The 12,104-nt window shown below is 36.6% G+C and overlaps 1 protein-coding gene across 9 annotated transcripts in view; it reads right to left on the reverse strand.

Annotated features, from left to right (window-relative positions):
* EYA4 (EYA transcriptional coactivator and phosphatase 4) overlaps window positions 1-12,104 on the reverse strand; it is a 76,918-nt gene that overhangs the window by 32,198 nt on the left and 32,616 nt on the right. For 4 of the 9 annotated variants that reach the window (XM_026072823.1, XM_026072822.1, XM_026072821.1 and 1 more), the window contains 5 exons: window positions 8,874-8,940; window positions 6,791-6,933; window positions 6,507-6,650; window positions 4,878-4,957; window positions 4,382-4,547 (listed from right to left, as the gene is read on the reverse strand). In XM_026072823.1, coding sequence (XP_025928608.1) covers window positions 4,382-4,547; window positions 4,878-4,957; window positions 6,507-6,650; window positions 6,791-6,933; window positions 8,874-8,940 — 600 coding nt within the window. Of the gene's footprint in view, window positions 1-4,363; window positions 4,548-4,877; window positions 4,958-6,506; window positions 6,651-6,790; window positions 6,937-8,873; window positions 8,941-12,104 lie in introns of all 9 variants that reach the window. The other 5 variants (XM_026072814.1, XM_026072819.1, XM_026072816.1 and 2 more) reach the window with 3 other exon arrangements.

The following is a 12,104-nucleotide window of genomic DNA, read 5'->3' on the forward strand; positions in this document are numbered from 1 at the left end:
CCAGGCTTCTACTTGGGTCAACACTGTACATGATTGCATAATTATCCATTAATCAGTACTGTAACTAATCACTGTACCTTGTAAGTTCTAGATATTTAGAACCAACTTTATTTCATTAAGGTAATCTCTAAATCAGAACGACCAGCTGTCTCTTACTTGAACAGAAGGTATGCATCTATTTTAGAACTGCAGAAGTCAGTAGTGCATGGTTTTTTGAACAACTGTAGGCTTAATTGCTTGATTTGCTTTTTACCAACAGCAGGCTAAAGAAGCAACTGCATTTTCTTATCCTCAGTTTGCTTTAGAAATTCTGATAGTCAATGCTGGTGAAAAAAAACTTTTTAAAAATTCAGCCACGTATATCATAAAAAAGAGTGCATGAGAAATTCTAGTACCAGACAGTACTGAAAACCTTAACCTCATACTGAGTTCCTAGAGCAGCTCATATTAGATAGAAATTTTTACTACGATGTTTGAAATTTTCTAACTTTTTCAACATTCAACACGTGCCTAATAAATATATTTCATGAACATCACTCACTAGAACTATGGCAACATCACAGATCCAATAAATGAAAAGGAAAATGTTAAAACTTGAACATGGAATGACCACTTTTTTGCAGATGTTAAGATATCCATACACTAGTTCATGTCCAGCATGTTACAAAAGGAGGTGGTCTTTTATATTCAATACATTTTTTCTCAGCTGTAGCTCAATGTGAATATCCCTTCCTCCCTGTTAAAACACTCTTAAATTGTGCCACTTAAGGAGGGAAGAGGTGTGGGCATGGGCCAAAACAAGGGCTTAATGACAACTTCTGTCATGTGTAATGAGGGCAGCATACAGGAGGAAAGCTAGCACCAACTGCTTTGGGCTTGTTCTTAATCTGTTCAACATGAACATGTTCCAGCTCTTTCACCAAATTCTGCCAGAAGCAGAAAGCACTGAAACTCCTCCTTGTCTGTCAATGAGGCTTCCATGCAGATGGCTACCTCTGAGCCCCAGTGGCCCAGTCACAGCTTGAAAGGCCTCCAAGTAACAGGGACCTTTGCCAGGAACCCCTTTTTTTTAATAGGAGCAAATCCCAGAGCCATTTCTGGAAATAATCTCTCCAGCGACTGTGATATCACATGCTAATAACATAGAATAATCAACCAAGCATGGAATAAAGCTGCTGACAGAACGTGGCCCAGGCCACACTAAAAATTGACAGTATATTTGTAATTGCATTAGGGAACAACATTTCTATGACCAGACACCTGAGCTCTCTCAGTGCTTATTATAACAGACAGCTAGCTATATTTCAGTCCCTGTCTGTGTATCTTTATATCTTTGCTGTGTTTTTGAAAACACCATCTCCTAGAGAAGTTTTAAAGGATGGCTTCCTTGCAGGTACCAAATTAAGAGAGACCAAGTTCTGTTGCATCCAACTAATGAAAATGGAGCTAATACATTAAGAGTAATTCATCTTGCCTAACTCTGGACATATGAAAGCAAGGTGCCTAAATATGAAGCTTTTACCTACGCTCCCCATGGACCTCTTTCCTCTGCTAGAATTTTATCTGCCCTAGATTAAATGCATATAGGTACTCATCACCTGAGGCAGAATCCCTTAAAGATTCATCTGACTTATCCTAGGATGAGGTGAACTACCTTTGGAGATACATATTTGTCTGCACACAGATACCCTCTGGTAATGAGTGCATTTTGAAATATCTTTATTTAGGGCAGGTATGATACAAACACAGAAGAGAAGCCCATGGAAAGGTTCAGAAGCAGGACCTAACACAGATGCGGGCTGGATGAACTACTAAGTGTCCTCCTACACTCTATGGATCGACTTTCATTATATATTCCTAAAGCCACAGGATACCAGAGAGAGCAGCCAGAAAATGGCTTCAACATTATAACCCTTTTTCTACTTGTTCGTAATGTGACCTGCTTGTTATGAGTAGCAGAAAGAGTAATTTTTTTTGAATTTTCATCCTTTTTTTTGACTCAGCCAATAAATAAAATTGTAACTGATTTTTAACTCTTGAACTGATGGGGGTGTACTATCAAAACAAGAAAGGCTGTATGTGTGGGGAATACTGGAGGCTTTGATTAGTTATTTGAATTAATAGCCAGCAGAGACAGTAGAAGAGTGAAGTGCCTTACTGTGTTTAATCTTAGGTTTTAAGCTAGCAAGCAATGAAGATCTGTCAGACAGCAAGTGAACATGATGAGTCAGGCTGCAGAGCTGCGGTATGACCTACTCTATCTGAAGTGATCTCCAGATTCAAGACACTGCACCTCACTGAGATAAGTGTATTTTTACAGTGATAGACAAGGACATAGGCATGTCATGTATTCTCTAAGCGAGTGCTGCACTTTCAATGGACAGTCGCATGATCAGTTCAACACTTCACAGAAATAAGGAGTGTGTGGGCAGATTTACAAGTTCAGATGCACAAATTACTTAATAGGAACACAGGTTCATATGCTTAAGCAATCTACAAACATATAGAAGACAAAATCCTTACTGTTTCATAGATGTGCAGCCCTCAATATTATTTTCAGCTGTTCAGCCTGTGTAACATTGCTTTCTATTGTCAAGCTATTCTATACGAAGACGTTTCATAATACACAATATATCATTACAGCATTTCTAGGAAACACAGATATACAGATGAGACAAAGGGCAAACACTGCCTGATTTTCTCAAATTAAAATACGGAAGAATAACAGAGAAACAAGAAAAGATACACAGGAAATGCACAATCATCTAAATATCAGTCATGAATGTTCTTTACAATCTTCTAAAAATGCATTACATATGATCTATGTCTATTATGGATGTTCTGCAACTGTTAAATTTCACTTGATTATAAGTTACCTCTTAGTATTTTCCTCTTCAGTTTGCACTCTGTTCTGAGACTACTGATTAACATTTTAAACTTTTATCAAAAAAACAGGAATGTGCATCTTTCCATATCCATATCATACCACAGCACACCACAAACACACACACACACACAATTTAAAAATCAGCCTGAGGAAAACACTTGGCAAGGAAGAATATCAGCTCATGCAATTGAAGTTTGCAAAGTTTTAAGCAAATTTAACCAGTTGAAAGTAGGTTCTTTATGAAATATGAGGTCTTGCCTACAGTTTTCTAGGCAATATAAAACCCTTCCTTTGTAAAAATTCATTATTATAATACAGTACTTTTTCTACTATACTTTTCAGTGATATGGGTCAATTGTTAGGATGAGAATTGGAAAGATTTGTGCAGTGAGTTGATTTTGTGATTAAAGCACGATTTCCTTTTTCAGAGTCTGATCCAAAACCCACTGAAGTTTGTTAGTCTTTTCATAAATGGTCACAGATGTGGGTAAGGCAGACATTACCGATGCTGGATGAGTGAAGCAGGTGTCCCTAGAAGAAAATGTTCTAACAGCACTGGCCCAGGCTGCTGGAGATATGCATTTATGACACAGTACTGAGCTAGATCTTTAAGAACTTCCTAGAATAATGGAAACAATACAAGAAAGTCAGCACGAAAAAGCAGGCTCTATTAACCCAGGAAGGATACCACATTAATCTGGCTTTGTATTTTTAAGTTCCTAAACTAGCCCACTGAGATCCTCATGGATCTTCACTGTACTATGCATAACTTTAAAGACATACAATTGTGTAACAAAATACTGTATCATAATGCATATGCACAAGGGGGCAGAGTTGGGCAGTCAAATTTAGTTATCTGAGTTTGAGAGTCGTCTTCTTGCAATTTCAAGTCTGTTTCAAATACGTTAATTTTAGAGAGACTTGTGCTAATTGCTGAAAGCTCTATTCTTAGTTACCTGTTAGCAAGCATGGCTTGTATATATTTTAAATAAAGCACATGTACTCTTGTTGGCATGATTGGGACGTAATTAAATGAACAACAGCATCTTGTTTTAAGTTATTTACAGAAATATTTCAGAATATGTAGGTGGATACAGTGATGTTTCACTGTCCATAATAGGAGAACTCACTGAATTTTATTTTAAACTTTACTGAKCATTTGTTACTGCACAGTAGTTTTGGGTACTAAAAGATCCCTACCAGATTATTGTGACTTTTTAAAGACCTACTCCCTCCACAGATAACACTCTTAATTTGCGAAGAATTTTATCTAACAAACAAACTATGCAAGTTTCTTAAAACAAAACAAAACAGAACAGAACAGTTTATTTTCACTGGTTTCCTTGAAAAATAATGTTTTCTGAAAGGCACCAGCTTAAAATGTCAGTATTCAAGCTGAATAGAGTATCATCAAGGCTGGATGAGGAAATTTGGGGGTTTTAAAAATACACCATAAAATACAAAAATGGTTTTCACCTGAATGTAGATCTGTACCTGGTTGACTAGTCAGGCCAGGGAGAGACTCCTGTAACTGGTAGGTTGATGATGATGAAGAGGTGCCATCGGCTGTGTTGTTTGAGGACATATATGCTCCATATGTTGATGCTGAATAATACTGTGCATATTGGTTTTGGCCAAAAGCTGTGTAGGATGGATAATCCTAAAATAGCAAACACAGTTAACTAAGTAGAGTAACAGATGATTTTTCCATTAAGAATGTCTAAGTATTTTTATTTTTTTTGTTTAGACTTATAATATTTATTAATTTGAGGAGGTTTATTAAAAGACTACCAAGAGATTTCCAAAGTATTTATGTGCAAAAATACACAGCTAGGCATCCATTGGGATTTCCATTGTTGTCCACTGAAAATAGTACTTAACAACAGTGAGTCTAGTTCAGCATTAACAGACCTAAATTAAAATAACATGCCATCATCAGAGTTATATGAGTATTTTTGTAATGTACAAACAAAAATGTTGATATTCATACCTGTTGTGAGCTATTGAAGTTTGYAGAATTCGAAACTGAATTGTTTGCATAAATAGTGGATGATGGTGTAAAACTAGAACCTAAAATTAAAAAAATATAATAAGAACTTGTTTGTGAATCAAAATAAAATTCTAAATAGAATACTTCATGCTAGGACATAGAACAATCAAAGGAACAAACAACTTCTACTTCCTATTTAAATGATAAAACTGTAATGAATTTTAAAAGAAATGAAATGCTACTTCCAGGTAAACAGGCATACATTTCTTTTTATACTACTCAAGCAAGTATTGGCAATAAATCACTACACTGATCAAAAGAGCATTTTCCCGTTTATTACAGTCTCACCTCTGTTCAGGTCTTTTTTTTCTCCCTTTTTTCCCTTCATTTATGAAGTTCATGCATTTTAGAGCATGTTCACTTACAAAACCAAAAAAACTTTTTTTAGACTATTTTAATGATCCAGGTGTTTTTAATAGATCTGCAGTGAGGCATGTCCATGTTCTTGACATGTCAGATGATTAATATTGTAATTTGTATTGTTTAAAAGATTAACTATTGTATTAGAAACTGAAAAAGTCTCCAAATAAAACAAAGCACTGATGATCAAAGGGTAGTAAATGAATTAATAATTGAGTAATAAAGGAAATAAAAAATATGAATTAAGGAGAAATTCTAATACATTATATTTAATCCAAAACGAAACAAGTCTCAAATGATGTCACATGGCATGTGTTCCCTAATAAATAAAAAATGCTTCCAGTCCTGTTGTGTGGTTTCACCCCATAAAAAACTCAAGGTGCAAACGGGACTGTATTGTATGACTAGATCTAAATTAACATATCACCAAAACAAATTCATCCATGGATATTAGTCATGGAAACAAATTCTGAGCCTTAAATTCTAGAAGTAAAAGTAAATGCAAATGATAAGCATATTTGATAGAGTTCACAAAAATGAATTGAAAATGGACTGTAAAAATGAGCAAACAGCAGGCCAGCAACAGTAGGAGACAAATCCTCAGCTAGTGCCTTTTCTCAGTCCCACTGATATGACTGTAACTATGACATTCTGTCCCACCTACTAGTCAGTCATTTCTCTGTGTTCATTTTTTTAAATTTTCACCAACTCTGAGGGTGAAACATGAGTACTGCCCGTCACATGCAGACCTGCTGGCTTTAACTGCCAGCATTTCATTCCACTTTTGCTTCTGAAACAAGTTCTCAAACACTTTCAGCATGTCTGCATGTGGCACTCTTCAGATTTGTGAGCAGAATTTTATCACAGTATTTTCTTTTTTAAATCTATCATTAACATACATGCTGCTTCTTAGAAACTGTCGAAGATGAGATTTTTCAAAATTATTAGAGTCCTAAATACAGCAGGGGGCACCTTGAGGCATTTTCAGGTACATCAGGGTAAGATACTTAAATCTCACCAAAATCAATTGGAATGAATGAGAGTAAGATATCTCTTATGCTTAGGTATTTTGGAAAATGCTATTAAATGTTCATTTGCATCTTTCAGATACCTTTGAATATATGTACCTAGAGGTCAAACTCAGGTATTCTGACACGAAGTGTCCTAGGAAAAAGGATGAGAGGACACATGACAGCGATGGATACTCACCTGGCATTTGGTAAGAATACGGTGTTTGGCCTGGCTGTGGGGTGGAAAACCCTGGACTGTAACTGAGGCACCCACTCTGCAGTGGTGACTGTGTCTGTGAGAGCCCACTTTCCGTCTTGATGCCTGGCAACATTACACCCAAATCTGTGTAAGAAATCAATTTTCAACTGATTCTTTAAAATATCTTATTACAGTTGGGAAAAGAAAAAAAAAGCAAGGAATGCTCATGTCAGCATTGCTCTTACTTCTATATAAGGTGAAGTAAATTATAAGAGGTCAAATACCGTAAGTAGGTAAGCTGTATGGCTGTCCTGTCTGTGAGTAGGCTGCATAGACCGCTGGCTGCTGCATTCCTGAATACTGGGTTTGTCCGGCATAGGCAGACATTGTTTGAGCTGCTGGTGTAGAAAGAATGTGTGGATAGGGCCTAAATATCAGGAAAAATAGCATTACTGTGGCAACAAATACTTTGCATGTTGATTCAAGCAATAAAGTAAAGAAAAAGGTTCAAAGATGTCCAAAGGCAGTTCATTATTCTGCCAACTSTTCCTCTTATGGGATTCATTCTATCCCCCACTAAAGTAAGCTGAAAAACCCTCTAGTTCACATTCTCCTAAGCACTGTATATATTTTGTGCTGTCCCATCACTACAATTCAATTCTTGAGCTACTTGTCCAGCTCCAGATAGACTGCGCCATTGCTAATATGGCTTTACATGACTTTGACCCCTTCAAGCCAAGATCAGCAAGCTTAAATCAGAAAAGACCTCATGCTTTTTTAATCCAGTTGGGTGGAAACTTGGCCCAACATACAGGAGTGGAAGAAAAAAGGGAATTCAGAGGTGAACTTTAAAGCTACTACATTATATCCTCTACGTACGGTTCTGCTACAACAGACATCTAGCATCTGGCTTCAGTGGGAGATGGATCATGCCCACAGAGAGCAGCATGAAAAATATTGACAGCAATACTTTGGTAACCAGATGGGTTTCAACGTTTGGAAAATATGGGCTAGGGAAACAGAATGGAAATAAAAATGGTCTTTTATCTATAAATACTGAGGTTTTATAGAGAGATTGAATAAAATCAAGTTTAAAATTTTTGCCCTCCAGAGTTGCAAAAACATACAGAGAAACATTTGTCTTGGATTGTTTTGTAAGTCAAATAAGATTTTATGGACCAAGAGTTGAATAAACACACTCTGCAGAATTACGCTAACTGAAACCTGGCCATTAAAAGCCATGACTAAATTTCGGATTCTAATTTATTTTTCTTCTTTTTTTTTCTAATTAGTTCAGTACAGTTGGCAACAGTTAATATCAGAAAAGGATTACTCATTAATTTAGATGCCAGTAAATTATTACAGTAGATTAAAAATTCTACTAGACCTTGTAATGTACTTGGCCAAAAGTATCTGACATGGTCAGCCAAAACTTGTTTTAAGTGGAATAAGCAGGACTGTTCTTAGTTCAGGAGTTTACTTTCTGTATCTTGGCTATATCAAGATACAAATGCAAATTTGTTAAAGAAAACTGCAAAAGTCTAATCAGCTAAAGTTTCAGTGTTTGTATCAAATTTCAAAGTCACTTAGGTAGCTCTATCAAATATGCAGAAACAAATATATGGCACACTGAAATCAAGCACCCTTGTGCACAGCACTGATCACAGGACATGCAAATAAATGTGCATATAGATTGCCAACAGCAGAAGTATCATATAACATCTCCAGCGCTTTTCATTAAGTTCCTACTCCTGGATTCAGGTGACTGGCTAAGAGACTGTTTTCCTCCAAACAAAATGAAGGAAGGTCCTAACAATGCACACCAGTTTAAAAGTCATGAATCAGATTAAAAGGTAATCCAATTTTATTTATTTGATTTTTAAATATTTTGATATTGGAGAAAGAAGAGGAAAGGGTGGTTCATAACTCTGACATTTTTGGAAGTACTTGGCAATGCTGGCACTGGGAGGGTCTATGTGAGCATGGCTACCCCTAAGTACGCATTTTGCACATGCAATTGTGATTTAACTGTCTTCTTTAACATATGTCGGTATATATTGTCAGCACAGTGAAGATGCTGATGTCTGTGAACCTGATGATCTATTTTTTTCCCTCTACTGTGTGCAGAAATTCAAGGGTATTTTTTGTGCAGTAATACTATTGCACAGAGTAGGATCTTATTCTGCAGCCACCTGAGAAAAAAAAAATGGAGAGGGAATGGTAATGCAGTCAGTACTGAGGCTTAACTATTTTCCTCTCCCTCTCTTTCTTTCTTCTGTTGATGAACATTTAGTTCCAACAAACCACAGAATTGCCTAGARCCAAGGTCAAATCCCTATAAAGGCCAGAAGAGATGCAGACACTAACTTGGAGGGATATATCTGCGGAGAGTACTGATGTGCTGATCTTGGACTGTAGCCGCTACTTGTTATTACTGCAAAACAGAAAACAAGAGTACAACACTTAAAAATGTTATGAAACCAACACAGACAAACATTCTAAATACTAATAAAGTCACCTTAGCAGAAAATCTCATTGAAATGGAAAGCTTTTCAACTAGGTAGATGCCATCTGACCTGTGACATCTTAATACAAAAATTAAAACATAGCAAATTCACAAATCATTCATGCTGTAGAGAACTTTTTGCTTGGTATGAGCATATAGCAGTTTTTAAGCTTGACTGACATATTTCTGAGTATATTTTAGAGACATATACTTCATACATAATCTGTGATTCACACACTATAGATCTTTCAAATTTGCAAGTTGTATTAAAATTGCTATTTAAAAAGAATCTTATGATTCAACATATGGTATTGCATGGGATTGAAATAACACTCATATAAGTTTAAATTCTCACATTAAGAAGTTTAATTTCAATACTGGATAGGAAAAATATGTCTTATTTGGACGCGATTAACTTTAATCAGCTTAGCAGTGATGGAAGATACCAGACTGACTGTAGTAACCGACTAGAAAATGAATTTCCCTCCTTATCATCAGGCTGATTAGAACACAGGCACTAACAACAACAATTTTATTTCAGATGCAAGCATAAACAGCCCTGTACAGTAGCCATCAAAATTATGTATGTCTATACTATTAACAGCTGCATTCTTCCAAGACAGCTAACAGAACGATAGTCATATCCCATTAAAATTTCATTCAGAAGCGGTGCTCACGCTGGATTAATTCCAAGTGTTTGGAAGTTTCTCTTTCCTTTAACCATCTGTCTTGACAGAGACAGATGTATTCCAAATATATGTAGTCTAAAGTGTTGAACCAATCCCTTCAGAGCAAATCCATACTGGGCAAACATACAGAGTGTCTTTATTAGGCCATCTGCTGTTCATTCACTTTTCAAAAGATTAAAGTAGTACACAATGAAGCACTGGAATTTCTTTAGTCTAATCAATCATAGTTGTACTTCAAAGTATACCCTCTTCCTGAGTTGTTTGTAATGGTAGTAGAAATGAACTTTCAGAATTATATAAGTGACAAATAGGTTTAGGTTCCTAACTATTTTATGAAACATGATACATTTCTACATCCAGGTCTAATTAACATCTCTGAAATCTACTGCTTTGAACACATGCAGAACTTCATATTTTTAAAGCTAGTTTAAACACATTTAGAAACACGTAGGCCTTAAAAAGAAAATACAGTAGAAGAAAAACCATTAGCTTCTTTTTTAAGGGTGCAGGGAGTATGGCCTGAAAATAAATAAGAATTGGATAAAAATTTTTGGAACATGTGCCACCAGATTTCATAAAGAGAGATGATAGCTGAAAAGATATTAAGGGTTTTCCTGTAATGGAAATCTGATGAATTTAAATTCTCCATGTGGATGTTCTTTCTTTCTGAGAATGCCTTTCCATGGTTTAAGCTTAATTTGCAGAGTAAGCCACTAGGCATGCATAAAGCTATTCTTGGAAACAGGCAAACTTAAGAGCTGCATACATCAACACAAACAGCCCACAAAACTCCAAAGGATCCTCTTATTTGTTCAACTCTAGAAGAGCAATCACTCCTCCTTGTTGTATCACTACAGCCTTTCTGAAGACGAGCAACAGTTAACAAAGTAACCTTGATGATTTCTCAGGGCAAGGAACTTGCATGATCCATTATTGGCTTATTGGATTTTTCTGACCGTTTCATAAATTCAGACAAGAAAATAAAGTATTTTTGGAAATGTGTCTGTCTTTAAAATTTTCTATTTCTTTCAGTTTTCCTAATGACAGTACTGGTTGTAGGCAAGAGACAGAAAAACAGTCAAGTGCCCCAAAAGTAAATTGTGTATCTTTCAAATGAAAAAAGTCTTTTCCTTTCATGCTTTCTGGTAGCTTGTCACATCAATTTGTACACAACATTTTAGACTTAAGATATTTGGGAAACATGGGGTGTAACACCTAACATAAGAGAACACTATGACTGAGTAGAGCCTGTGGACTGGACCTATGTATCATAGCTGAAACTGGGAATTCTAAAGGTTATTAGACTTTAACAGATTTCACTGCTGGATGTCTTCCTAATCCTACTTCTCTTTTGGTGGGGAGGGTTGGCAATGGAAGAGATGGTGGAGGGGAGTTGTTATGTTTGTTATAATTATATTACTTTATATAGCCATCTCTAAGAACTGGGCTAGACACTATCATATTACTTTGATCATGCTGAAAACAAAACTGTCACTCTCTTCTCTGAAAAACTCAAATATTTCTACGACTTCATTACTTGAATTTTCCAAAGGATTGGTCTTCAGGGGTGGTAAAAGACCCTTGATTTCTCAGTGAAAATCCATCAAATTACACACTTCTGGAAAAAAAAAAATCACAGTTCGCACATGTTGTGTTGAGGCATTACGGAGATGTTTGCAGGTAAATTCCCTTTTCACTAAGCCCACTTTCTCTACAAACTGCAGTTCCTGGCTGATGTGTGCCCTGCAGGGTTTCTGAACTGCTACCCTCCAGCTGTGGGGAGGTAAGAGCTTCTGAAGCAAAACATACAAGGTGGAGATTCAGAAATGGGAACGAGGGACTGGCTGGAGGAGAGATGTGTAAGAGAAGAGCCCCTTGTGCTGGAGATCTGAAGATGGGGTGGGAAACGGGATAAGGCCTGAAGGTACTGGCTGGGAAAAGAAACTGTTTACCAAGGTTGTCTGAGATGGAGAGACAAAGGTTGTGAATGGGACAGAACAGGAGAGAGAGAAAGAAAAAGACAGTTGTGGAGAAAAAGCAGCAGTACCTGTGCCCTTTGAGACACACTCCCAGCTAGAGCCTGGCAGAGCTGAGGCTCACTATGGTGCTGAGGGTGTATTCCAGTCCCAACTAATGTTGGTCTGCAGAGGGGATGACAAGCTAATTGACAGCTCTTACCAGCTACTCTGTTAGCTCAAGTGGCAAAGGTGGCTGTGAAGAATTTATATGACCATACACTGTGCTGATAGCATGTGTTGGATTCAGTATAGTCACATGCTGGAATATCCTATTTTTCCATTACACGTCTGGAAAATTCTGTGCAAGGAGGTTAGGTTAAAAGGATCTCATTTAAATAATGAATCACAATGTATAAACACAAGGCAACCAAAGGTTGCGTAGCAG

The sequence above is a fragment of the Apteryx rowi genome, unplaced genomic scaffold, assembly GCF_003343035.1.
Source record: "Apteryx rowi isolate R43461 unplaced genomic scaffold, aptRow1 scaffold_351, whole genome shotgun sequence".
NCBI classification, from domain to species: Eukaryota; Metazoa; Chordata; class Aves; order Apterygiformes; family Apterygidae; genus Apteryx; species Apteryx rowi.